Consider the following 26,927-nt stretch of genomic DNA (forward strand, 5'->3'; position numbering starts at 1 on the left):
TACAGGCCGGGCTGAGGGACCCCCCCACCCCCGAGTGCACAAATTTTTGTGCACTGGGCCTCTAGTCCTATATAATAAGAGAGAAATATGCAAATTAGGCTGGGACATCATGACCAGCTCAGAGCACGCCCCCAGCCCCAGCGGACACACACCACACACCAGGGCTGTGGGCGGGCTCTGAGCCATTCCCTCGGGGGGTTTGCAGGCAGGCATGCTGCGCCCCCTGCCCTGGGACCAAGGCCCCCAGGGGACCCGTCAAGGGGGGTGTGCTCTGATCCGCAGTGGCCAGACTGTGGCTTAGGTCCGCTCCCCATGGGGAGCGGGCCTAAGCTGTCAGTAGGACATCCCCTGAGGGCTCCCAGACTGTGAGAGGGGGCAGGCTGGGCTGAGGGACACCCACCCAGTGCACACATTTCATGCACCAGGCCTCTTGTAGAAGGATAGTTTCAGCTGGAATAAGAAATCTCTCTGGTTTGGGGGCTCAGCAGGGAATGCCTGCTCCCCAGTTTTGAGGGCCATGCTGAAGCCCAGGGTAGCCTTTTGTGTTCACTTTCTGTTGCTGCTGTAACCGATTATGCATGGCTTAAAACGACAGAAGTTTATTTTACAGTTTCATAAGGTTAGAATTCCAATATAGTTTTCACTGGGCTGAAGTCAAGGTGTTGGCAGGACTGTGTTCCCTTTGAAGGCTCCAGGGGAGAATCTGTTTCCTTGCTTTTTCTGGCTTCTGGATGTTGCCCACATTCCTTGGCTTACAGACCTCTTCTTCCACCTTCCAAGCCAGCATGTTGCATCTTTTCTGCCTTTTCTTCCATTGTCACATCTCTCTCCCACTGACTATTGCTGGGAATGGCCTTTTCCTTGTAAAGACTGATATGACACATTGGGCCCATTGGATAATTCATGCTGCACTTATCATATCTACAAAGTTAACATATGTACAGATTCTGGGGATTAGAACATGGACATCTTTGGGGGGCATTAGTCTTCATTTCTATTTTGATATTTATAAGAAAAAACCTAATACATGTACCTTGAAAATTATTTATTAGAGCCAGTAAATCTGTAGGATGATCAAGTTTCTTTTGGAACTTACCTTTCTTAGCATGATTCCAATACCCTTGGCTGTGGATCGCCCTGCCTCTAATAGCTGAAAACACTTTCATCTGTTAGAGAGCATTAGGTCATTAATCATGCTTCTCTCTCTCTCTCTTTCTCTCTCTTTTTTCATTATCCTTTCCCTGGAATGTACCTGCCTTTCTGAAATAGCCAATCAAGTCAACAGACATTCTTTAAGAGGCCAAAGAATCTCAGGTACCACAAAAAAGGGAGTAAATAAAAGACTGAAAGGTAGTTCTTGCTTCAAAGAACTAACACTCTAGTACACAGAAATACAGAACACTCCAAGTCAGTGTCAACTTTTATTGAGATACATGAGCAGATATGTAGGAGAAGTGGATTTAAGGTAAATTTTCTAAGTGTGTGTGAGTTCTGAGATTGGAGAATGGAATTCAGAATGGGAGCAGGGGCCAGCAGAGAGGGTCTTCACTGTATAGGAAGTGACTAGTGACAGGTGAGGGAGGATCAACGATTTCCCAAGGGAGCCAACCTGCCCAGAATCTTGCAATTTTTTTTAAAAAAAGCAATCAGAGTGTAAACTTGCAAAAGACTTTCACCTGGAGGATTTTGGGTCTCTTCTAAATGCAGTGGAGATTTGGGGTGGAGAGGTGGTGTCTCACCATGGTTTTGCCTGATCTTACTGGTATTTCTCATTTCCCCATATTGCATGAGCCCCACCCAACTCTCTTTGGTTTCCCCTCTCACAAGCTTCACAGTTCTTATCCTTTCCAATTTTAGAGATTGCCCACTTGCTTTGAACAGTGTTTTGCAGACCAAAGAGAAATTTGGAAAGCCTTTTCAGTGTGACTGGAGGCTCTAGAGCAGCGGTTCTCAACCTGTGGGTCGCGACCCCTTTGGGGGTCGAACGACCCTTTCACAGGGGTGGCCTAAGACCATCGGAAAACACATATATAATTACATATTGTTTTTGTGATTAATCACTATGCTTTAATTATGTTCAATTTGTAACAATGAAAATACATCCTGCATATCAGATATTTACATTACGATTCATAACAGTAGCAAAATGACAGTTCTGAAGTAGCAACGAAAATAATTTTATGGTTGGGGGTCACCACAACATGAGGAACTGTATTAAAGGGTCGCGGCATTAGGAAGGTTGAGAACCACTGCTCTAGAGGATAGACTCACAATTGAGGGGGTCAGGACGATTTTTCCTAAATGATGCTAAAACTTCCTTTGACTTCTCGAACCACATGCCATCCCTCAGTTAGAACCAAAGTGAATAAAACACTGCTGGAATGTGGTCTGAAAAGAAAACACAGATTTCAGCCAGGCAATTTCAAAGTAAACCCCGGAATAAATAACCTATCAAATGACATGCATATTAATGACCCTCAAGCCATAGGCGAAGCTAGAAGCCCAATTTAATGACCCAATTGCAAAGACTAAGAGGTTAGAGCTAAGGGCTCACTAGGAGGGGTACAATGTCCAGTGGTGTGGGATAGTGGTGGCTAGCAAGCCCTCTTAGCTGTCCAGATGAGAAATGGAGGTATTATTAGCCGATTTCCTCAAAGTTGTTCCCATTAAGGCCCCTGAAGAAATCCTAGAGTAAAATGAGATGAGATGTACCAAAGAAGAAAAATCCATAGGGAGGGCAAATGGAAAACCGCGGAAATCACTTTATGCAGACCAACGAGACAGGCCATATTACTCTCTTACTCTAGGTGAGATTTATATTATTAATGACTGTTTATATTGTGTCTGCTTTTCCTTGTTTCGTGAATTTAAGCACTGATGAAAAAGAGAGTCATGCCTGGTGAAAGCAGACACTTAATAACTTTCTGTGATGTGCTGTCAACGAATCTACCTAAGGAAGGAAACAACCCCCACTAGGACTAATTGGCACCGCCAAACTCTGTCTTGTCCCCGCTGCTTTTGAACTTCTGGGTCTAATTTCAGAGGGACCAGGCTATTGCCTGGAGCTACTGCCTTCCGTTGCTATATTTCTGCCTGTTATTTATTTTGACATTTTAATAATGCTCAGCTTTGAGAATGAAGCTATCTCCGCTGTTTTATGTGGGCAATGGTTTCTATGCCCTGAGAACCATTTAAATGAAACTCTTTTGTATCTGAAGAAATGGATGCTGCTGCTTGGTAAATGTATTTCAAATGAATTGTTATACATGTAAATAATTTGCCCTCTGGTGGGTAATGAATAAGGCCACTGGTTTCGGCAGCTGCACTCTTTTCATGCTCTTCATCGCAGTCCGGGGTCTGTGTGTGACAGATATGCAAAAACCCTCTCAATAAGGGCTGTGTAGAGGGTGCTATAATTTTGAGACCAGCCATTTCCCACTGGAGTGCTGGCTTAAGTGGATTTAATAGATTAGTGTCTTCTCTAAAGGTTGTAAATGTAAATGCCTTAGGGACCAGATGGGTAGCAAACACGTGTGAAACAGCCTGATATAAGATGAGGAGTATTGGAGTCTGTGGAGAACTGGGGAAGGCACATTGCACCTTCCAATTCAAAAATTAAAACAAGACGAAAGCTCTTTGGCTACACATTATGTCGGCAAGCTGAAACATATAGGCTCTCAGTTGCCAGCCCTTGTATCTAGAGCTAGATTATATGCTAGACTACCAGCCCGTCCTAGATTCATCTTCATATCATGTTGAACATTCTCAGTGCCTTTTTGCTGGACAATGGCAATTTTTTTTCCTTAAGAAAAGATAACTATTACAGTGTTCACTAGAAATAAGTATCTCAGTGTTGTTTGAATTATAATTTATAATTTTAAGCAGTTATAAACAAGACCGTCATACATATATGTTGAGCTCGTGTCAAAGATTTGATTTAACTCAATAATGAGAGAAAAGCAGGGTGGCCAATCCAGCTCTGAGAGGAACTTGGGGGATTGAGACTATCTAGTCGCTGAAAGAAAGAATCCTGGAATAAGGTGCAAAATGGCTTCTGTTTTACAGGACAAGAAACCGTAACCTTGAAGTTATCTTTTCTACCAGGCAGAGATCATTTATGTGTCAGTGAATTAAAATAACGTGCAACTTATCAATCTTCACAAGGTAGCATCTAACTCACAGCAGGTGGGCCCTGATCATCAGTAAACAGGAAGTCAGACAAAGGTTATGTAGCTCCTAGGTCAGTACTTTTTTCTGTAATATAAAGTAACCTAGGGATCTTGTGGAAATGCAGATCCTGGGCACACAGAATGCGGCCTGAGGTATGATGGCATTTCTGACAAGATCTCGGGTAATGCTGATGCTGCTGGTCCAAGAGAAGCCGGAGACCTGTTAGACAGGCGGGCCGGTTGGACAATGCTCACATATGTCTTTGAATAGGCACATGGTAATCTTTTATTTTTTTAAATTATTTAAAAAAACATTTTTATTTATTTCAGAGAGGAAGGGAGGGAGGGAGGGGGGGGAGAGAGAGAGAGAGAGAGAGAGAGAGAAAGAAAGAAAGAAGAAGAAGAAGAAGGAGGAGGAGGAGGAGAAGAGAGAAGAGAGAAACATCAATGATGAAAGAGACTCATTATTTGGCTGTCTCCTGCATGACCCTACTGGGGATCAAGCTGTAACCCAGGCATATACCCTGACCGGGAATTGAACCGTGACTTTCTGGTTCATAGGTTGATACTCAACCACTGAGCCACACTGGCTGGGCAATCTTCTAAACTTATTTTCATATTTTATACTTTCTTCTAAGGACTGGATTAATAGGGTATCAGCAGCTAAATTCTGTGGGGGCGTGAGATGAGTGTATTAGGACTTATTCTGGGCCTGAAGGTGGACCCTGGAATCTAGGAGTGCTGTGTCATTGGTTCTGTTTTACGTGTCTGCTCTCACACTCTCCTGCCTCCTGCTGTTTTGCCATATGTCTTCTATCATTGAATTGTTCAGGAACGCACAAACAGAAACTTGCTGATAAGGTAAACTGAGGAGCTAGTCCTAGGAAAATATTGATTTCTCTTCACTCAATTGTTAGGAAATGTAAGGGGCTCCTTTCACCAGACAGTGAATCCCATCCTATCATGCAGATGGCTTCAATTCAGTCTATTCATTTCTCACATCAGAAAGGCATTTGAACAGAAAAAAACTGTTCATCACTCTTAGGAGAAAGCAATCAGTATGAATACACCACAGATGTTTCCCAAGCAGAACAAATCAGCCCGTGGCCCAGTCGGAATTTTCCCTGGACTGAGAGTTTTAGGTCATCCGTTCAGTTCTGTTGACCCCGACATATGTTTCTGTTCACTTTCTGATGGAAGGAATTCTGCTGCTGGGTCTTCCTAAGGTGGTGAGAGAGGTGTCTTGGCCAAGGGTAATGAAGGAATAAATAAGCAGACTTTCCCAGAATCTGTTCTCAGAGCTCTAGTCTAATGAAACGATATTATGAGTTCTGTAAAAGGAGGGATCCATGGAAAAATAGATTTGAGAAACACTGAGTTAAAGTGAAAAGCTTTGTTTATAAAGTGCAGGACTTTTTAGAATCTTAATAAGATAAGGTGCAGAACAAATCTCCACAAGTGATAAAAAAATTATTTTCCCAAGTTTACCATGCTTTCTCCATTTTAAGAAGGAATTGGTTGTAAAACACACCCTTCATTTAATAGTTTTATTTTTTTAGGGGAAAAAAAAAAGATTCAGCTAGTATTTATTTATTTATATTTTATTGATTTCAGAAAGGAAGAGAAAGGGAGATAGAAACATCAATGATGCCTCCTGAACTCCCCCTGCTGGGGATTGAGCCCGAAAGCCAGGCATGTGCCCTTGACTGGAATCTAACCTGGCACCGTTCAGTCCTCAGGCCGATGCTCTATTCACTGAGCCAAACCAGCATTTTTTTTTTTTTTCCTTGTAAAATGAGGCTCCATTTTGGAAATGTTAAATAAAGGTTAAAAAGTAAAAAAAAGTGAACTTGAGAATTGAGAAACTACATTATATGGTCATAGAAGTCTATTTTTTATGAATGTGTATTAGCATCCCAGACTATTAATACTTCAAGGAGCACAGTTTAGGAGATACAAGTCTAGAATACTTTTTGAAAGGGTTGACTTCATTGTGAGTAGAGACTAGCTAATTTTTATTTTATTTTATTTTTTGCAGGAAAGAAATGTCATAAAATCAGTAATAAGGATTCTGTTTATACTTTATCAAAACAAATAATTTATCTGTTCCAAGTGAAGTTGTTTGCATTGATTGGGGCTTTTGATGGCCATGAATCAAGTGTGCTTGAATTTTCAGGTATAACCGGTACTTTCCCATGCTGAGAGTGGCAATAAAATGTACATTCAGCCCTAAACTAATAATCAACTGTAATTCATAGTAGAAGTGTAACTGCAAAGGCAACCTTAGTTTATGAATTGCCCATTAATGTTTTCCTGCCTGCCTGCCGAGGACATCAGCTTGTTTCCAGGTCTCTCATGTCTTTGCCTACGTGGCTGGAAGTGGGGACTTTCAGATGTTTTTAAAAGAAAGCTCTAGCCCTGGCCAGTGTGGCTCACTTGGTTGGAGCATTGTCCTATACACCAAAAGGTGGCAGTTTCAATTTCTGGTCAGGGCACATACCCAGGTTTCAGGTTCGATCCCCAGTCAGGCCATCTATAGGAGGCAACTGATCAATATTTCTCTCTCACATTAATCTTTCTCTCTCTGTGTTTCTCCATTCCTTTCTCTAAAAAAAAAAAAAAAATGAATTAAAATAAAAACCTTGGGACTTCTTTCCAATCTAAAAAAATAAAAGGAAGCTCTAGTTCCTTCTGAAGAAGGGTGACATTAGGAGTGATCATTTCAGTTTCTCTGCAGAGAGCTTGAGTTAATAAGCCCTAGGCTTATTTAGTGCATGTAGCACCTTTGAAGTAGTTCAAGTGTTTGGATCATTTGATACAAAGCTAACAAAAGGCTGGAAGGAATGTGTGTGTGTGTGTATATATATATATATATATATATATATATATATATATATATATATATATATATTTAATTGAGATGTCTGGGTAGATGATCAGTTTGTGTGTTATTTCCAAGAGTAACTTAACTAAAAGTTAATATCTATTCCAACTCATTGCTTTCACTTTTGTACCGTCTATGCATATAGGAAAGTAGTAACACTCGTAAAGAACGCTGTATTTCTTTAACCAGCCCCACAGAGCTTATCCAGGTCTTTTTCAGTCTTCCCCATTTGCTTCCCTTGGTCTCTTTCCACTAGGGTGCTCCAAGGCCACACCTCCTGACGATAGCTGTCTTCTGAGAATTTTGATAGAGGAGCTAAGACTGTTTTGCTCTATCTCTTTGTGTATTTTTCATGTATGATATTCATCGTTGCCATTATGAGGTGTGTGCCATCTATTCACATCATGATGAGAACACCACCATTATTTGGAATTTAAAAAATGAACTCTAGCCCGGCTGGTGTGGCTCAGTGATTGAGCGTCCACCCATGAACCAGGAGGTTACGGTTTGATTTCTGGTTAGGGAATATGCCTGGGTTCCAGGCTCGATCCTCAGTGTGGGGCGTGCAGGAGGCAGCTGATAGATGACTCTCTCTCATCATTGATGTTTCTCTTTCTCTCTCTCCCTTCTTCTCTAAAATCCTTAAAAATATATATTTAAAAAGAGCTATAGATTGCCCACTGTGTTTAGAAACAAATCCATTTGCAATCAAGAATAGTTGTATATTTTTGCAACTCAGTTCTTTCTTCATCATTTATAACTATGTCCTAGGGGCTTCAGAGAGCTATTATATAACTGCAGATGAAAAAACAAATAAAACAAAACCCCACAACCTACTTTAGGTATTTGGAAACTCATAAAAATGGAGCTGCTTTGGTAACTGTTCATTCTCTGTGTGCTGAGTGAGCTCTGTGCCCACTTAATTTTATCCACGTAAATGCCACAAGTCAGCAGTGGGGATTCCCTCAGCACTTGATGAAGCTACTATTCAGGATGTTTGATTGACAGTGTGTGGTGTGGTGTGATCTGGGTGGAAAGGGTCTGAATCTGAAGTTCGCTCAATGGGGCTCAAGTGCCAGGTTTTTTATCCCCAGATTTATTGACATACTGGAGGCCCAGTGCACAAATTTGTGCACTGGTGGGGTCCCTCAGCCTGGCCTGTACCCTCTTGCAATCCGGGACCCCGAGGGATGTAGTAGTGCTCAAAGTGGCAGGCGGCTGGGGAGGAGCCTGTGCCTGAACCAAGTTCCAGCACGGCTCATCCTGGCCCCGCTGCGCCTGCCTCCGCTGCTCGGTAGCGCTGCCATGGAGGTGGGAGAGGCTCATGCAGCCACAGCTGTGCTCGCTAGCTGTGAGCCCGGCATCTGGCACCATCAGTCAACTGAGTGGCGCTCCTGCTGTGGGAGTGCACTGACTACCAGGGGGCAGCTCCTGCGTTGAGCGTTTGCCTCCTGATGGTCGGTGCACGTCATAGTGACTGGTCAAATGGTCGCCCGGTCGCTTAGGGTTTTATTTATATAGATAATGGACACATAACAATATGCAAGTTTAAGGTAAATAACTTGATATAATACACTTATATATTGCAAAATGATTAGTTAGCTATCACCTATATCATGTCACATAATTGCCATTTCTTTTTCTGTGGTGAAACATTTAAGATCTACTCATTTAGAAACTTTCAAGTATATAATATAGTATTATAATCACCACGCTGTGCATTAGATGCCCCAGAACTTATTTTGGGGAATTATTACTGGAGACTTGTACCCTTTGACCAATTCTTCCTTTTATGAGTTTGGCATTTTAGATCCTACATACAAGTAATATCATACAGTAGTTGTCTAGTTATCTTCCTCTGTCTGACTTATTTCACTTAGCATAATGCCCTCTAGATCCATTCTTGTTATTGAAAATGGCAGAATTTCCTTCTTACGACCGAATAGCACGCGCGCGCGCGCGCGTGCGCGCGCACACACACACACACACACACACACACACACACACACACACACACAATCATTGATGGACACTTAGTTTGTTTCCATATCTTGACTATTTGAATAGTTCTGCAATAAACATGGGTAAACATGGGAGTGCAGATATCTCTTTGAGATCCTGTTTTTATTTCCTTTGAATATATACTCAGAAGTGGAATTGCTAGATTGTATGGTAGTTCTATTTTTTTTTTTTTTTTGGATAAACCTCCATATTGTTTTCCATAGTGGCTGTACCAATTTATATCCTTACCAACAGTGTAAAAGGGTTCCTTTTTCTCCACATCCTCATTAATATTTGTTAGCTCTTGTGTGTGTGTGTGTGGTTTTTTTTTGATGATGTTAGTGCCAGCTTTGTTACTTCCTAACCTTGTACTCAGGGACAAATTATGTGATCTCTTTGTGCCTGAAATGTCTTCTTAAAATGGTGATGTTCTTCCATACAGTGCTGAATGAAGAGCAAATGAGATGAAATATTTTAGTGATGTATGCCACGCCATTATCTACCTCATACCCAAGTACTTGATCTTACCTTACCCAAGAAATCCTAACCGCACCAAAGGAACTGTATTATAATTTAAGTAAATTTAAAGTCATTTTAAGACCTGAAATCCACTAGGTCTTCACCTAGAGCTAACTTCTCCCTGTGATTTGAAAGCCCTGACATTGAGCCTTCCTTATTTTTTCTTCTCAAAGTAAGCCAGAACGCATTCATCAGGCACAGAAGACGTTTGCAGTCATTTCCATCTCCATAAAGGTGTACAAAAGAAGGAGTCTTCTGGTTTAACTACAATGGAGCAGGCTCTCAAAATCATACACTTGTATTAACAGAAATATCTGTGGTGTAATTCCATTTCCAGCAAAAGCAGAGAGAAGATGGTTGGGATTTTTTCTTTTTATGAGCTAGAATAGCAGAGGTAACATTATATTAAACTATAGGAATTTAATTACCCCATTCCACAAATGTAGTTTTCATATAAAAGAGTCAAAAGGATTTTCAGAGCTATTCTTCTGAGCTGTGATATAAAAACCCAGAATGCACTCAGCAGATGTAAAATGTATTACTGTACATTATGAGCCACCACAATGAACGGAAGCACAAAGGGGAACACGGCATGACATTGAACACACAGCGATTAAAAATCTCTTTGCTCCCTTCTCAGAAATATTGTGAGTTGCTTAGAGTTTTATGTGCTTGCCACTGTAAGGATGGCATGTTTGGGATGTTTCTGATGGGTGGATTTCATACTGAGGAAAGGTTTCGCAGAAAATGGAAATGCTGTGATTTGAGGGCTTAAATCCAGAGTAGGTGTGAGTAAGAATGCTGGGAGGGTGGGGAGGAATCAGTCACCCAGGGCGCCTCATCATTCTTCCCAGGGTCTGCAAGTCTGTCTTTATAGTGTTCATAAAAAGTCATTCCCTGAGCACTGAAGGGAAGGCTGAGGCAGGGCGACTGGGGAGCTCCTTTACTGAAAAGTCTGTACAAAAACCGTTGTTTCTCCTCCTTATTACAAAAGTGAAGGATATTCATTGTAGAAAAAAATTTTAAATGAATAAATAAGGAAAAGAATATAAAGATCATTTGCAACAACATGGTAGTGATCACACTGTTAACATTTTGGTCCATAGCCTTCTAGTTTTCCGGCAAAGTCAGTTTGCCAAGTCAAGTGAGAACTAAGTCGAAGCGAGTCCTGGCTTTGGGAAAAGGAGCAACGAGGTGTTCACCCATTTACCAAAGACCGGTGCTGTCAGGAGAGGCCTTATCTTTTACATCAACAGAAGAAAGAACAAGTTGGAAGTACTCTTTAGAAATATGGGGTTTATGACTTTTGCTCACATAAGTTGCAGTGTTTTAGTGAACATCATATGTGGTGAATGAGTTTCATTTGCTTTTTCTTTCTTCCTTTTTTTTAAGGAGTTGTCCAATACAACTTTTTAAAAAATATATTTTATTGATTTTTTACAGAGAGGAAGGGAGAAGGATAGAGAGTTAGAAACATCGATCAGCTGCCTCCTGCACACTCCCTACTGGGGATGTGCCCGCAACCAAGGTACATGCCCTTGACTGGAATCAAACCTGGGACTCTTGAGTCAACAGGCTGACGCTCTAGCCACTGAGCCAAACTGGTCAGGGCACAACTTTTTTATTTTAAATTAAAAATTTGGTTTCCATATATATTTTAATCTTCGGTCTTGAAATGTTGCATTAGTCTTGTCACCATTAATGAGTGCTACTTTCATCAATATTCACCTTCTTTTTGTTCTCTTTTTGAGTAAGATCATAAACATCTTTCCTCATAGCACTTGATCTCAGATAATCATACCGTAGGGAGTAAAAGAGAAAACTGGAATAAAATAGAGTGAACCCTATGGTATACTACACTCTTGGTTTTCTTTGAGCCTGTGTATCTGAGGGAACTGTTAATGAGGCAGTATGTGTAGTGGGTAATTCAGAGTGCAGACTTTACAGTCAAATGACCTAGGTTCACATTTAGGCTCTATCATTTACTGGCTGGGTAACCTTGGTTAAGTTAATTAACCTCTCTGTGCCCTAGTTTCTTCATCTTCAAAATGAGAACAACGATGCTATCCAGTCTTGTAGCTCTGTTGGGGATTAATGGGATAACGCATTGTAAAGCTGCTTAGCACAGTGCGAAGTGTCCAATAAATGCTAGCTAGTGAGTATGACATGACTGTGCTCTTCGGTATCTAGGTGGCCACATCAGTAAGACCCAAGTACAGGAAAGGCCCCTGTAGAGAATTTCTACTCTTCCGTGTGACCTTGGGTAATTCTCTAACTTTCAAGAACTCAGGGTTTCTCTTCTGAAATGCAGACTATGCAGTTGATGATACAAAGAGGTTTTAGATGGAGACGGCATGCTACCTTGCAATGGGAAGGGCTTTAACCATAAATAATAAAGGGAAGCCCTCCTTTAAAAGATGTCAAGTTTCTCCCTGGAGATGGAGGAGGCCTCCCCTGACTTAATTAGCACACCTCCCTTGAGTGAACATAAAGAAAGGCAAGTCGCAGAAAACAGCCTGGGAAAAACAAATGAATAAATATTGTTTGTGCCAGTGAAAGCACATGAAATATGAAACGCTGACTAAACTTTTCAAGCAGATTAGGAGTGATGCTGTTCATTGATACATGCAACCCTCCCTTAATAACTAAAGAAAGCAATAAATTTGGGTTTTCAGACCTTGGCTGCTCCTCATCATGAATTTGTTTCTGAGAATTCAAGCCAGGTGTTTGCACTTTGGCTGTAAGATGGCTGCATTAACGTAGAAGCATGCAAAGAAGCTATTGGAAGAGTTCCAAAAGATATCGTTTGCTCTTGTTTCGATGCATTTTCTGGATGTGTCTCCCTCCATGTTGGTAATAGGGGACCTATGTTGGTGTCTAATTAGCAAGGTCTTAGAGTTCTCTGTGATAAAACAAGGGTACATACATTAAAATGGCATGCTTTAGAAACATTTAAATGCTTAGCTTTCGCAAAAACCTTTTTTGGGATGTTCAACTATTCCTCCCTCAAATATAATTGGGAAGACTTAGTTCTCCCAAGATCAAAGTCAAGGCTATCATCGGCAGGAAGCACATTGGATTCTGCTTCTTTGCTAAGGTGATCTAGCAAAAGTATGACCTTGTTGGATTCCTGCTAAATATCGTTTTTACAACTCTGATAGAGTCAATTATGGCCCATTCATTTACTCATTTGGTAATATTTACTGAGCCTCTACTATGTGTCAGGCAATGGTAATTCAACTGTGAAACAGGTAGACACGGTCCCGCTTCTTGGGGACTTAGAGTCTAGTGAAGGATACTGGTGGGGGTTTAAATATAATGTGGTAAATGCAAAGATAGGGGAAGGAGGGCACTTCCATCTGTTTCAGGATATGGGATGGATGATCAAAGGTAGTTTCCTAGGGGAAGACTTTCTCAGCAGTCAAATTGGTAATTTTAAATTTGCTATTATATGTACTTACTGATAGAGCAGAGGTTAATAGTTTAGGAAAATTTTACATCTCAATGAATTACCTGCATATTGGAGAGCTCCTTAGATTGGGTTTCAGGAACTGTCGAGCTGTAATTAAGCCCATAATCTTCTACCCAGAGGAATTTCTCTATAGAATTTGAGCCGGAGACAAGATGAGTCAGCCACGAAGACAACTATGGTCTTAATCACCTCAGAGCAGGAAACTGTCGCCTATGTTATAGCTCTTACACCGACTTAGCGTTTGAGTCTCCTAACGCCCCTTCAAGATAAGCAGGACTCATATGATGGTCCCCTAACACGGTCCCTGGTAACCACAGGGTGCTGGACACACAATTGGGGCTCAGTAAACATTTGGCGAGGAAGGGGCTCCTCATTTTATAAATGAATAAATGGAGGCTTGGATAAGTGAAAAGACTTGCTCAAGACCATACAGGAAATAGTGGCAGGGATGGAGTGATTCGGTTTTCTAAGTCCCAGTCTCTTATACCAAACCACTTCCCAGGAGTGAGGGATGTCAGGGCAAGGCGACCTGGTGAGGCAGCAAAGACAGGCGCTCAGTGTCCTGGAGGCCGGTTATGGTTACAGAAGTGGGATTCAGACTCTTTAAGTCTTGCTATCCCCTGGGATTGCAAATCAGTGCCTTCTGTTCTCACTAATGTCTCTGGGGACAAAATAATTACATATTTAGCCTCTGCTGTGTTACTTGGCCGATCCAGAGGCCACAAAGGCAATGAAGACACTTTCCCAGGGCAAGCTATAGAAGGATGGTTTCAGGCAAGCTAGACAGACCCCTGTCTTTCCTGACACACAGCTCAACTGTCAAGAACATGGCATAAATTCCAGGGGTCTGCAGTGTCCAAGTCACTGAGGGGTCTGAGAACAGAGGGGGAACAGTGTGGTGTCGTACAAACAAGATAGATACTGGGGGTCAGGCACAACTGATTCCAATCCAGCTCTATCAGCCCTAAACTTGCCCAAGTTACTCAATCAAGTCTCAGTTATCCTATCTGTAAAATGGGGGATTTACATAGTGAGCATTTCATACATGTTAGTTATTCATTCATTTTATGGACAAAGGAACCTAAGACTGAGAAAGGCTAAATAACTTTCCTAAGGTGAAGTCAATGGCAGAGCCTGCCCTCGAACCCTCGTTCTTTCACTCCACAGTCAATGCGCTGAAACCACCATATTATATCACCTTCATAGCACCTGCCTCTTGAGGTGTGAGCATGAGGTCAAGTGCTTTGCACTATGCAAGCGTGTAGGTTTCAGTAACTGGCAGCGATTATTGTTAGAGACGGAAGCTCAACAGAGCCGAAATGCTGTTTGGTGGTTGAATCACCCATGGACCCCCGTTGTGACAGGGACCCCAGTTTACAGGTAAATCTTTCAGCTCCATTTATACATATAGACAGCAGTGTCGACTCCGAGTGTGAGAGATGATGATGGTGGTGGTGATGGTTAGTGACTAGAAAAGAAACATGACTTCATTAATAAAAACTTCAAATAGAAGACGGCTCAGTGCAATGGAGCAGTGAGAATGGCTCTCCCGCCGAACATACCTTTCTTGTCAGTTTTCAGACATATGATCATCCTCTAGGATTCCTGATCTTGCCTGGAAAGAAATAGCTGAGAACGTTCAAGCTCTGTAGCCCAAGTGTCGAGGAGGGCGTTGCTTATCGTAAGGCAGAGATAAAAATAAAACGACCCTCTCAAGGCAGTGGTGACTACCCACAGTTTACTAGGGAGTCAGTAAAAACCTCATTTTTCATACCAGCATTCAAGAGCTGACCTTTAAAATCACCACATCTGGGGAGAATGTGTGATTTGATGCAGAACATTTTAGGGCATGCCAAAAAATGAATGGCCGGGAATGCACTCATCAGTTTTCTTCTCCTTCAAGGAGCTCAGAATTGCTTAGGTCATAAAAGTCAGTTCTCGGGCACTTCTGAATCTATAGCATTTGCTTAAGTAGGTCTTCTGTGCAAAGTAGATTAAGCACATATATAAAAATGGAATGCTAATCCATGCACCTGGTATGAAATTATGGGCGTGTGCGCGCGTGTGTCCTCAGAGGGAAGTTTAGCCATTTCAAGGTGCTTAATTATATAACTTCAGCAAAGGGTCGTTTGAAAGAAGATGGGATTGTTTTAAAAGAAGAGACACACTATGTGAATTGTGTTGTTATGGAGATGTCGCATTGAGGTTCGTGTACTACATCTAGGGTCCAAGGAATAATACTGATGAATAGAAAACCAGCTTTTGATTTGTGAAACTCAAAGTACCTGCAGGTCCAGAAGGCATTAGCAAGAAGCCTATTTGTATTCATAATACCCTTTGTAAAGAGCCACAGAATTATGTGGAAGACAGAATTGGAAGGATGGTCATCGCACAAATTCATCTCCAGGTGAAATAGCGTTTGTCTGATCTTTTGTGTCATCATCTGCTCAGTGAAGGTCTGGGCAGTGATGCCGACAGAAATTCCTCGTGGCTGCTAACTCTGAGCAGCCTGGGCCGTGAGGCACTTCAGGGCCTGGATCTATCACAGTCAGACTTCACTATACCTTGACCGAGCCGTGAGCATTTTCCCTGGTTAGTCTCCAGCTGGCTCCCATGTTCAGAAACAGCAAACTGAAAATCCCCGCCCCCCCGCCCCCCCATGTTCTGATGAGGATCCAGATGTGAGAATCAGTGGGTTTTCAGAGTCGCAGCTTGTAGTAACGAAGGAGGCTAGAAGCCACTTAACCACAGACGGCTGAGCTTCCACAGGAGATACCTGCCAATCAACCTCCTGGTTCCCAACAGCCCTAGAGGAGGCCAACTCCTGCCTTCTTCCTGCATGGAGGGCATTGGCTGCTATTGAGGTGGCCAATGAGAGAGAGGTCAAGGCACAGATGTATTTCTGAAGCCCTAAGTGAAAACTGATTTGATGGGTACAGTAGAAAGGTTTTCATCTTTTCAGAGCCTGTAATATTAGAAAATTTGCTGATGGTAATAACTACAGGTCTGGAATATCAGCATTGACCCTGTTGTCTTGGGCCACTGGGAAACTCTTCTTGTTTAACCATTTCCTCCCTTCCGTCAATATTTGCAGAGTACCTGCCACCTGTCAGGCAGGGTGCTATCAACCAGACATTAAACAATAACAAAAAAAAACCAAGTTAAACACTGTCCCTGACCTCAGGGAGTTCAGAGTCTGGTGGGGAGAGAGGCAAGAAGACAGGCGATTTCAGTTTGGATCCACAGGCTACACCAAAGGTGAGAGGAGGACCACCTACCCTGGTGCACAGGCAGGGATTGGGCAAAGGTGACGGTCAGTGACAAGAGCACTCCAGGCAGAAGGAAGCTGTGTGCAAAGGCCTAGGTGGGAAGCTGAAGAGAGCGCCGTCAGCTGCACAGTTGCAAATAGTCCGTGAGTGGTGGGCAGTAGGGAGGAAGAGGCTGAGAGATAGGTCTGGAGGAGGGAGGGGCTAGGTCCTGGTATTATAGGCAGTGGGAAGGGCACCAGGTGTCTGACCGGTGGGGTCAGACCAAACCTGGGTTCAGCAACATTGGTACTTGGGTTCTGGCTGGGAAAGAATTCAGAGCAAGGCCCAAACTGTAAGAGAACATTTATTGGGTAAATTGTGCAGGTAGAAAAAGTAATTCCTAGAAGAAATGGGCTTAGGACACAAGTTATAGAGGTAAAGAAAGGGCCCTTGGAGCTTGGGAGGAGGAAGCTGAAGGTAACCTGTGGGTGGGGGTGGGGGTGGGGGTGGGGGTGGGGGGGAAGGGAGGGCACACTGGGTCCTCTGTCCTAAGGATTTTAAGGACAGAGATTTTAGGGGAGATCCTAGGGAAAGTTCCTAACAGAATATTCAGCAGTTTTCCAGGTGTATCTTTTCAGGGTTGTGGTCTCCACTGATTGATTGGCCTGCACCAGGGCAGAGGGTCATTATTCAATGCACGCATCAGTTCTGACCTCAGCAGTGGCTGGTTTTGTTGCTTATCTGGGCCTGGAGCTGAAATACAATTGAGGCATAGATGTTATTTCTAGGGAGGAAAGGTCAAGGGGTCCAAACCTCATGGAGTGATATGCTAGGGGCGGGAAAGTCACCCTGGGGGGCAAGTCTTCTCACCCTACAACTGATTGTCCATTGCTAGGCCCCTGGGACTTTCCATGCTGGCGACCCTCTGTACCTGGCCCATCGTCCTTGCTCTGCTCATGTCTATCTAACTGCCTACAACAATGGAGGGTCTTCTCTGCCATATGAAGAAGCTTGGTCCTTTACTCTAGGGACTTGGGGACAGTAAAGTTTTGTGATTGGCATTGTGACCTGCCGTTGAGCCCTGGGGATGAAGTGTCTTGCAGTGGGTCTTGTCAGGGTTTTAGAGGTGGACCAACTGCTGGGTGTCACTGATGGTAAGTGATTGTTTGTTACTCCTGTTAGTCCATGAGTGGGAGGAAGAGAATGAGGGAGATTCCTTTTTTTTCCTTTTAGATAAAAAAAAAAATACCATAAAAACTAGTAAATGTTAAATGATAATAAGTCAGGTGGTCTCCTTTGAAATTGAAAATGCTCTCAGATAAGCCGAAGAAGGGGCAATAAAACTGAAATGGCCGGAGGGCATTTAAACAAAATCCATTTGTTCTTGAAAGCAACCTGAAAGATATAGGAAAGAGTATTAAGAACCACAGAGAAACCCCGACTAACACAGTACTGCTGGAAATTGCCTATGTCGATGTATTCTTCAATAAAAGTTGTTTTCTGCTGACGCTTTTTTTTTCTCCTATGGACGATCCTCTTATATTTGATGATCAATTTTCCACAAGGTTTGCCATAATGTTTCCTCAGAGCTTCGGTTTTTACATTTTAATTCACTTGATGGCTGTTCTTAACCTAAGACAATAGATGCTGTTTGCGCAATTCAGGTCATTGTTTTCTAGCTGACAAGACAAGTTGCTCAAATCCCAGCCCTCTTCTTTTTCTCTACTTGTTTTTGTCTGTCTTGCTTTGAGGAGAATCACTGTCCAGAGAGGCAGTCTCGGCCAGTTCAAGTGGAGCTTGATGGGATATCCCATCACTTGACTTACCTCTACCTCCCCATGAGGCACACTTCGGGCTCTCTTACATCACCTCCTCCCCCAACCCCTTCACCTTATTATTTCCAGTCACTTTCCCTCTTTCCAAAGCCCTCCCAACATTCCATTTATCTTTCAAAGTCCAACACAAGCTTCATCATCTTTGTGTTCTGAGACTGATAAGCACACTGATTTCAAGACAGAGAAGTTTGTTGTGGGGTAAAAAGAGCAGCGTTCAATTATTAGTGTTATATTATAAGACTCTGGTCTTCCCACCCATCATGGCAGGTTTTCCCGAGCATAGAACCATATCTTTTGGTACTTTTGTAATCTTAACTAGAGCTGAGCACAGAATTTAATAAATGTAAATTTAAAATATATTTTGACTATGTTGTGAGTTGGCAAGAGCTATGGTGATTTTTATTTAGAGGCTCATGGTAAAATACGAGTCTAGATACCTAGGCGTAGCTGCAGTGGCTCAAGGCATTCAGACGGTGGGACCTGGAATCCGTGCGGTGACGGGCCCCCATATCTGCGAACACACGAGGAGGGGCTTCCTTGTGCCCAGGGGAGGCTCCGGGAGTGGGGGGATGGTCTGTGGTGACAGAGCAGCTGCAGCCCTAGGCCTGCAGATGACTAGTGTCTTTCAGCATTTCTTACGCTCTGATTTCACACTGGACTAGCACAGGGAAAAATCATGGAGCATGCAAACTCTCCCTCACTGCTCCCTCTCTAAGCCCATCCCAGAGAGCTTTCCCGGCCAGGAACCCTTGTTCTGCTGCAAATAACGCATGGGGGTCGTCATTGTCCCTAATGTGATCTGGCTTCATGCGTGACTCCTGGGAGTATTTGCAGTTTACATAGTCAGTGTGGTGAAGGCGGGGGGAGAGGGGGACGGCTTGCATGACTCTATAGGTTATATAGTTATCGCCTGGCCTCAGGGAGTGGGGAGAAGTGGGAGGCAAAAGGACCCTTTAAGAGGGAAATTGGAACAGTAAATTTCTTTTCCATCAAGAGTTCTTTGAAAAAACACACTCCAAAAACCTGTTCATCTCTTTACCTGGAATATGTGTCTTAGCCAAAGCTTCAGGTACCTCACACCGAACGTAAGAAGGACGTTGCATTGTGGGCTTCTGTACGTCACCCTGTGGGACCAGTGGCGTTGTGTTGGTGTGTTCAGTCTCTACGGACTGTGTGGACTGTGTTCGCTCAAGCCCTCTCATCAGGACCGCTCATTTGGCTCGCCGGAACTGCTGCAGAGGTGCTGTGCTTCCGGCAGTGACCTGACGGTGGCAGCATTGGGCGACCTATCGCCTTCCCTCAGCACCTGCTCTGTGGAAGCAGGGCCAGCAGCCCGCTCCACCGCAGGGTCTGGGTTTCAGACTGTCACTCACACTTTCTCCTGCTTAATGACTCTGTGTATGTGAACGACTCTGCTTTCTTGCTGTGGAAGAGGTCCAGTCTGTCATCCCTGTTTTGGTTTTCGGTTAATGATTATATGTAATTATATTCAAATGAAATATTTATAAATAATTACATATAATTAGTGGTATGCAAAACTCGGAATTCATGAACTTCAGCTTTGATGAAAGGTAACCTTCAATTTGGGAGGTGCTACTCTTAGTATTATTATTTGTTTCTGTTTAAAGGACATTAGTGGCCAAGAATCTGTAATTCTCTTTTACTGGTTTTATAAGGCTCGAGGGTTTTTTCTTGTTGTTGTTTATTTGTTTTTTAAATAATAGGTAGGCGAATTATTTGGCAAATCTCTAGGGGATATATTATAGATCCACATCTGGAGAATTCTCTGAGGAAAACAAATGATAGTTTCTTAACCGTTTCAGAAGCAATTAGTTCTCCTTGAATTCTGAAAGGCCATCAGGGGGTCACCCAGTTCAATGCTACACGGACCTTGCATTTAACACAGTGGTGGGCAAACCCTAGCTCGCGAGCCACATGCGGCTCTTTGGCCCCTTGAGTGTGGCTCTCCCACAAAATACCACGTGCGGGCGCGCACGTACAGTGCGATTGAAACTTCGTGGCCCATGCGCAGAAGTCGGTTTTCGGCCTGGGCGAGTCTATTTTGAAGAAGTGGCATTAGAGAAGAAGTGGGGGGTGTTGGTCGGTCGGGCAACGGGAGACGTGGTGCAGGCATACCCTAATTAAGTTAATAACAATGTACCTACCTACATAGTTTAAGTTTAAAAAATTTGGCTCTCAAAAGAAATTTCAGCCCTAACCGGTTTGGCTCAGTGGATGGAGCGTCAGCCTGCGGACTGAAGGGTCCCAGGTTCGATTCTGGTCAAGGGCATATAGCTTGGTTGTGGGCACATCCCCAGTAGGGGGTGTGCAGGAGGCAGCTGATTGATGTTTCTCTCTCATCGATGTTTCTAGCTCTCTATCCTTCTCCCTGCCTCTCTGTAAAAAAAAAATCAATAAAATATATTAAAAAAAGAGAAAGAAATGTCAATCGTTGTACTGTTGATATTTGGCTCTGTTGACTAATGAGTTTGCCGACCACTTATTTAACATCAGACAAAAGAAATGTGCAGTCGCCCCTCTTCCCCATTAGGACCATGACCAACCAGGGCAGCCTGCATTTTGAGGGCTCTATTGCTACTGGAAACAGACAAAGAAAATTATTCTGAGCCAATCCGTCATTGAAATGTTGCCAACAGCAAAGGTTCAGGTACATTTTACCATTTCTCTTTACCTGGTAGCCACATGGGGAGCTACAAATGGAAAACTGTCTCAGAGCAAAAGGTCTTAATTCTACAGGGAGAGCGGGCTGTGGAAGCAGCATGTAGGTACCTTTCATGGTTGAGGACAGTAGGAAACCAAAGGGAAAGGTGGGTAAAAGAAAAGAGCAGACAGAGCTGTGTAAGGTCAGGGTTTCTGGAAGGACCCCCAGAAGAGATCTGGGTCCCGAGAGTGTTCCTAGTGATGGGAAGAGAACACACTCTCTCCTCTGAGGTTACCCTGATTCTAGAAGCACAAGGACTAAAGACACACGGATAGGTGTAGCTTTGAATCTTTCGTTGAGTTGAGCAGACCTTTTAATTTCTCTTAAAATTAGATGGGATGCCAAATCCATCTAAAGACTGGTGCACAGTGCACCATGTTTTCTCAGGGGCTCCCTCAGCCTGTTTTGGTTTAGGCCATAACCATGAACATGCATTATGTATGCAATGATGTAGCATAAAGAAAATGGGAGATGCTCTTTTTTTAAAAAGTATATTTCTTTATTGATTTCAGAGAGGAAGGGAGAGGGAGAGAGAGCTAGAAACATCCATGATGAGAGAGAATCATTGATCGGCTGCCTCCTGCACATCCCCTACTGGGGATCGACCCTACAACCTGGCATGTGTCCTTGGCTGGAATCGAACCTGGGACCCTTCAATCCGCAGGCTGACGCTCTATCCACTGAGCCAAACCGGCCAGGGCGGAAGATGCTCTTAATAGGTTGACCTAAAGGCTCCTGTAACTGGCTCCATATGTGTATTTTGGAGGCTTTAGCACATGATAGCACATTTTTTATTTTATTTTACAAATACTTCTGTATGCAGTGTTAAGGTTCCAAGGATTTCACATCATGTGCAATATACATTAGAGAAGTCATCTTAAAGACACACTAAGAAGATGCTTTGAGATTCTAATTTTCCTGTTTGACTTTTATTTCTCCATTTTTTGGTTGTCAGGGAAAATCATGCATTTATTAATCTTTTACCTAGAAACTTTAAAATACTGAGCTCTAGATCTCCTAAATGTCACCATGTAGACTAGTTCTGGGTAAATCACTTAATCTCATTAAAGTTGAGTTTCCTTTTGATAAAATAGGAGGCTGAACTTTCAGTCTTCTTGTTATATGAGTATATATGATCGTTTCTCTTCATTGTACCCAGTATTGTGCAATCTGACACATTACATGATTTTACTTATATAGCATATTCTACCTGAAATTATTCTGTGTATTTTAACTTTTCAAAACATATTCACATCTCTTATTTTGGTTCTTCTCATGAGAGGCCTATGTGATATTGCCTTCTCCCAACCCTCTGCTACCCCTTGCCCAAGTAAGTCTATTCAAGTCACTCAACTCCCTCGTCTCTTGGTTCCTGCTTCCTTCTATCAGCTGTTCTCAACCTGTGGGTCTCGAACAATGAAAATACATCCTGCGTATCAGATATTTACATTACGATTCATAACAATAGCAAAATTACAGTTATGAAGCAGCAACGAAAATAATTTTATGGTTGGGGGTCACCACAACATGAGGAACTATTAAAGGGTCGCGGCATTAGGAAGGTTGAGAATCTAACTGGTCTCTTTGCTTTCACTCTTGCCCCTCTGCAATCTATTCTTTACCCAGCACCAGCATGATCGTTTGAAAACTAAATTAGAGCATCTCTCTCCAGGCCTAAAACCTTTCAATGACTTCCCATTGTCCTTTGCAATACAAGTCTATTCCCGCCACAGGGCCTTTGCACTTCCTCTGCTGGGAATACTCTTCCTTAGACCAAGTGTGGGAAACCTTTTTCTGCCAAGGGCCATCTGGATATTTATAACATTGTTGGAGGGCCATACAAAATTATCAGCTTAAAAATTAGTCTGCTATATTTGGTTAAACACTTAATTAACTCACCCCTGAGGCCTTGGCAGGGCCAGACCAAGGGATTTTGCGGGCCTTACACGGCTTGAATGTGCTCCATTCCTGCCCTAGATCTTTGCACAAAAGGCTGTTTTTCAAGCAGGTTGCAGTTTAAATATTTCTCCCTCAGGGAGGCCTTCCCTGACCTCTCCACCTAAAATAGCCATGTCTTTTGCTTAGTATCTGACACATTACATGGTTTTATTTATACAGCATATTCTACCTGAAATTACCCTGCGTATTGATTTTTGTGGTTGTTATTGTTGCCTGTCTCATCTCAGCATAGCATATATGCTTTATGGCAGAGGTCCTCAAACTTTTTAAACAGGGGGCCAGTTCACTGTCCCTCAGACATTCCACACATGCACATTGTGGGCCCGGGATGAGTCGGCTGCTAAGCAGGACAGGCAGCGGCGGCAGAAACACCCGGCGGGCCGGATAAATGTTTTCAGTGGGCCGCATGTGGCCCGCGGGCCGTAGTTTGAGGACCCCTGCTTTATGGGGATGGGGACTTTGTTGCTTTGTTCATTGCATATCCTTAACAGCTAAAGCAGAGTCTGGCATGTAGGTACTCAAGGAGTGTTTATAGAATAAATGAATGAATGAATGGATGCCACGAGCAGAAAAACTATATGCTAGAGAGGTTGTGGTCACATAACTAATTAAAAGCAGGGCTCACACTTGAATGCAGGCCTCATTATGTTTCTTTCCTTCAGGTCATACCGCCACACAACAAGCCTAATTAACTTAGAGATAATTCACCAAATATTTATGGAGCTCTTATTGTGTTTTAGACACTATTCCATATTAATGGTTCTCAACCAAGAGTGATGTTGCTCCTATGGGAACATATGTCAATGTCTAGTGACATTTGTGGTGGTTATAACTGGGGTGGGGGTGCTACTGGCATCTAGTGAGTAGAGGCCCGTAAACATTCCACCATATGCAGGACACCCACCCACCCACCCATCCATCCAATAGAGAATTATTCAGCCTAACCTGTCAGTAGTGCTGAGCTGGGGAAACCCTGTTCTCGGTGAACCAACAGATCCCTGTTCTCATGGAGTTTATAATCTAGGGTGGGGAGACAGATGACAAATGGTACAGACCAAACATAAATAAAGTGAAGACCATGTCAGACTGTCTGGCTTCGGTCAGAGCGAGTGCAGCTTTCTCTCCCAGCTTTGCAGCGGGTGCTGGGACTCAGAGAGGCAGAGCCCCTGGGGACAGGACTGAGAGCCACCATAACTGCTCTCTCCGGCCCACCCTGTTGATCCTGTGCAACCCGCCCCGCCCAAGCCCTGCACAGAGGCATTTGCCGGATAGCCTCAGGCAAAGGCTAGATTAGCACCTCCCTAGAGGACAGAAGTTCTCTCACTGCTGACACAGCTGATTCTCATAGCCACTTGGCCTGGAGGTCAAACCCTCCCTGGAATTAGCTACAACAATCAAGATTTAACTATAAGACTGCGAACAAAGACCACTAGGGGGTGCACCAAGGAAGCATAACAAAATGCGGAGACAAAGAAACAGGACAAAATTGTCAAAGGAAGATATAGAGTTCAGAACCACACTTTTAAGGTCTCTCAAGAACTGTTTAGAAGCTGCCGATAAACTTAATGAGATCTACACGAAAACTAATAAGACCCTCGATCTTATATTGGGGAACCAACTAGAAATTAAGCATACATGGACTGAAATAACGAATATTATACAGACGCCTGACAGCAGACCAGAGGAGCGCAAGAATCAAGTCAATGATTTGAAATGCGAGGAAGCAAAAAACATCCAACTGGAAAAGCAAAATGAAAAAAGAATCCAAAAATGCGAGGATAGTGTAAGGAGCCTCTGGGACAGCTTCAAGCGTACCAACATCAGAATTATAGGGGTGCCAGAAGATGAGAGAGAGCAAGATATTGAAAACCTATTTGAAGAAATAATGACAGAAAACTTCCCCCACCTGGTGAAAGAAATGGACTTACAGGTCCAAGAAGCGCGGAGAACCCCAAACAAAAGGAATCCAAAGAGGACCACACCAAGACACATCATAATTAAAATGCCAAGAGCAAAAGATAAAGAGAGAATCTTAAAAACAGCAAGAGAAAGAAACTCAGTTACCTACAAGGGAATACCCATACGACTGTCAGCTGATTTCTCAACAGAAACTTTGCAGGCCAGAAGGGAGTGGCAAGAAATATTCAAAGTGATGAATACCCAGAACCTACAACCAAGATTACTTTATCCAGCAAAGCTATCATTCAGAATTGAAGGTCAGATAAAGAGCTTCACAGATAAGGAAAAGCTAAAGGAGTTCATCACCACCAAAGCAGGATTATATGAAATGCTGAAAGGTATCCTTTAAGAAGAGGAAGAGGAAGAAAAAGGTAAAGATACAAATTATGAACAACAAATATGCATCTATCAACAAGTGAATCTAAGAATCAAGTGAATAAATAATCTGATGAACAGAATGAACTGTTGATTATAATAGAATCAGGGACATAGAAAGGGAATGGACTGACTATTCTTGGGGGGAAAGGGGTGTGGGAGATGTGGGAAGAGACTGGACAAAAATCGTGCACCTATGGATGAGGACAGTGGGTGGGGAGTGAGGGCGGAGGGTGGGGCGGGAACTGGGAGGAGGGGAGTTATGGGGGGGAAAAAAAAGAGGAACAAATGTAATAATCTGAACAATAAAGATTTAATTAAAAAAAAAAAAAAGACCATGTCAGAACAGTGGTGTGATGGGAAAGAAAGAAAAGTCAGAACACAGGAGGGTGCCGGTGGGCACGATGGGTGATGGGGTTAGGAAGGGCTATCATCTCAGCTTTCTTGGGAAGTGAACCAGGAAAAGAAAATGTGCTTCTAGAGGTTCAGCTCCATGACCTGGACTGACCAGTCATTTGGGTCCAGCCCAGAGCTGCCGGGCATTAGCCCATGCAACTTCACATCATCCTCACACTGAAGAAACAGAAAACCTTCCTGAACCAAGGGGCACTTTAACCTCCAAATAAAAATAGAGCTACTGGCATGGGCTAGAAATATTATTTTCTGCCCCTTTCAGGAGTGTTGAAATTCTCTTTCTCAGCACCTTCAGCACCCTGTCATCACTAATGCAGGATGGTGTTAATTTGATGCAAGTTTTATTGCTCATTGTCAGCTTCTCACTTTTTTCTCAAAGCAAAAATAGTGTGGTTTCAGCTTCTCTCAAGAGCATTGTGAGTTTTTGGTTGTACAGAGGTTCCTGTCTGTCTAGGTTAATTTCCTCAACTCAACAGAAACAATTGTAGATTTTAATGTCTTGGGAAAGCTGTGGTAGTTGGTGCTGATATACTGCAGGTCAATGAAATGGTTCTTACTATATATATTTAAATATATATATGTGTATATACACTTAAGTTATCACTAAAAAACATACTAAAATTGTGCTTTTGGTACTTTGGTTGGCATGTACTTGCTTTATTGGTCTCTCTCTTCTTTCTTTACCAATCATTGGCATCCCGAAGGTACTCAACAAATGTTTGTTGAATTAATAAACAAACTGCAAACATCAGTTTGGGATCACTAGATTCTATATTATGTTTTCACATATGCATGAACTTATTAGTATCACTAAAACACAACCTAGTAAACATAATAGCATATTCTTACAACATTATCATGATAACATATTCATTTATTTTGTAAATCTGTTTTTTTACTTTTAAAATTATTGCATGGGATCTGATTTGACTCACAGGGTTTCTGAATCTAGCAAGCATAAGACTTCTAGTGGTTGATACCTTTTCTGTATACCTCTAACCTAGGAAGGGATTATTAAACAAGAAAGTAGATTTCAATAAATATTTTTGATTGTACATTGACATGGTTGAAGAAATTATGCACTGTGCACCATTTTATTCTAAGAAAGAACTTGTTGACCAGTTTACTGGATGTGTGTTGATTTTTTTTTTTTTTTTTAGTGCTATTTCTTTACAATTGAGTTTGGCCTTTGCAAGCAAGAAGGGCAACTGCGGGCATATGGAGCAGGACTGCTTTCTTCCATTGGAGAATTAAAGGTATGAAGCTGTGAACGAAAGTATCCTTCCCAAGCAAACTGGTTCAAGGTCATGGGAAATATTGATTTGTTTGTCTGTGCATTTCTACTTGCAGATACTCCATAAATATTTAAC

General features: G+C 42.6%; 1 protein-coding gene across 1 annotated transcript in view; it reads left to right on the forward strand.

Moving 5' to 3' along the window:
- The window catches only part of TPH2 (tryptophan hydroxylase 2), a 101,770-nt gene that overhangs the window by 64,941 nt on the left and 9,902 nt on the right, over window positions 1-26,927 (forward strand). Inside the window, exon 9 of the mRNA XM_059683654.1 lies at window positions 26,718-26,813. Coding sequence (XP_059539637.1) covers window positions 26,718-26,813 — 96 coding nt within the window. The remainder of the gene's footprint in view (window positions 1-26,717; window positions 26,814-26,927) is intronic.

Source organism: Myotis daubentonii, chromosome 2, assembly GCF_963259705.1.
Source record: "Myotis daubentonii chromosome 2, mMyoDau2.1, whole genome shotgun sequence".
NCBI classification, from domain to species: domain Eukaryota; kingdom Metazoa; phylum Chordata; class Mammalia; order Chiroptera; family Vespertilionidae; genus Myotis; species Myotis daubentonii.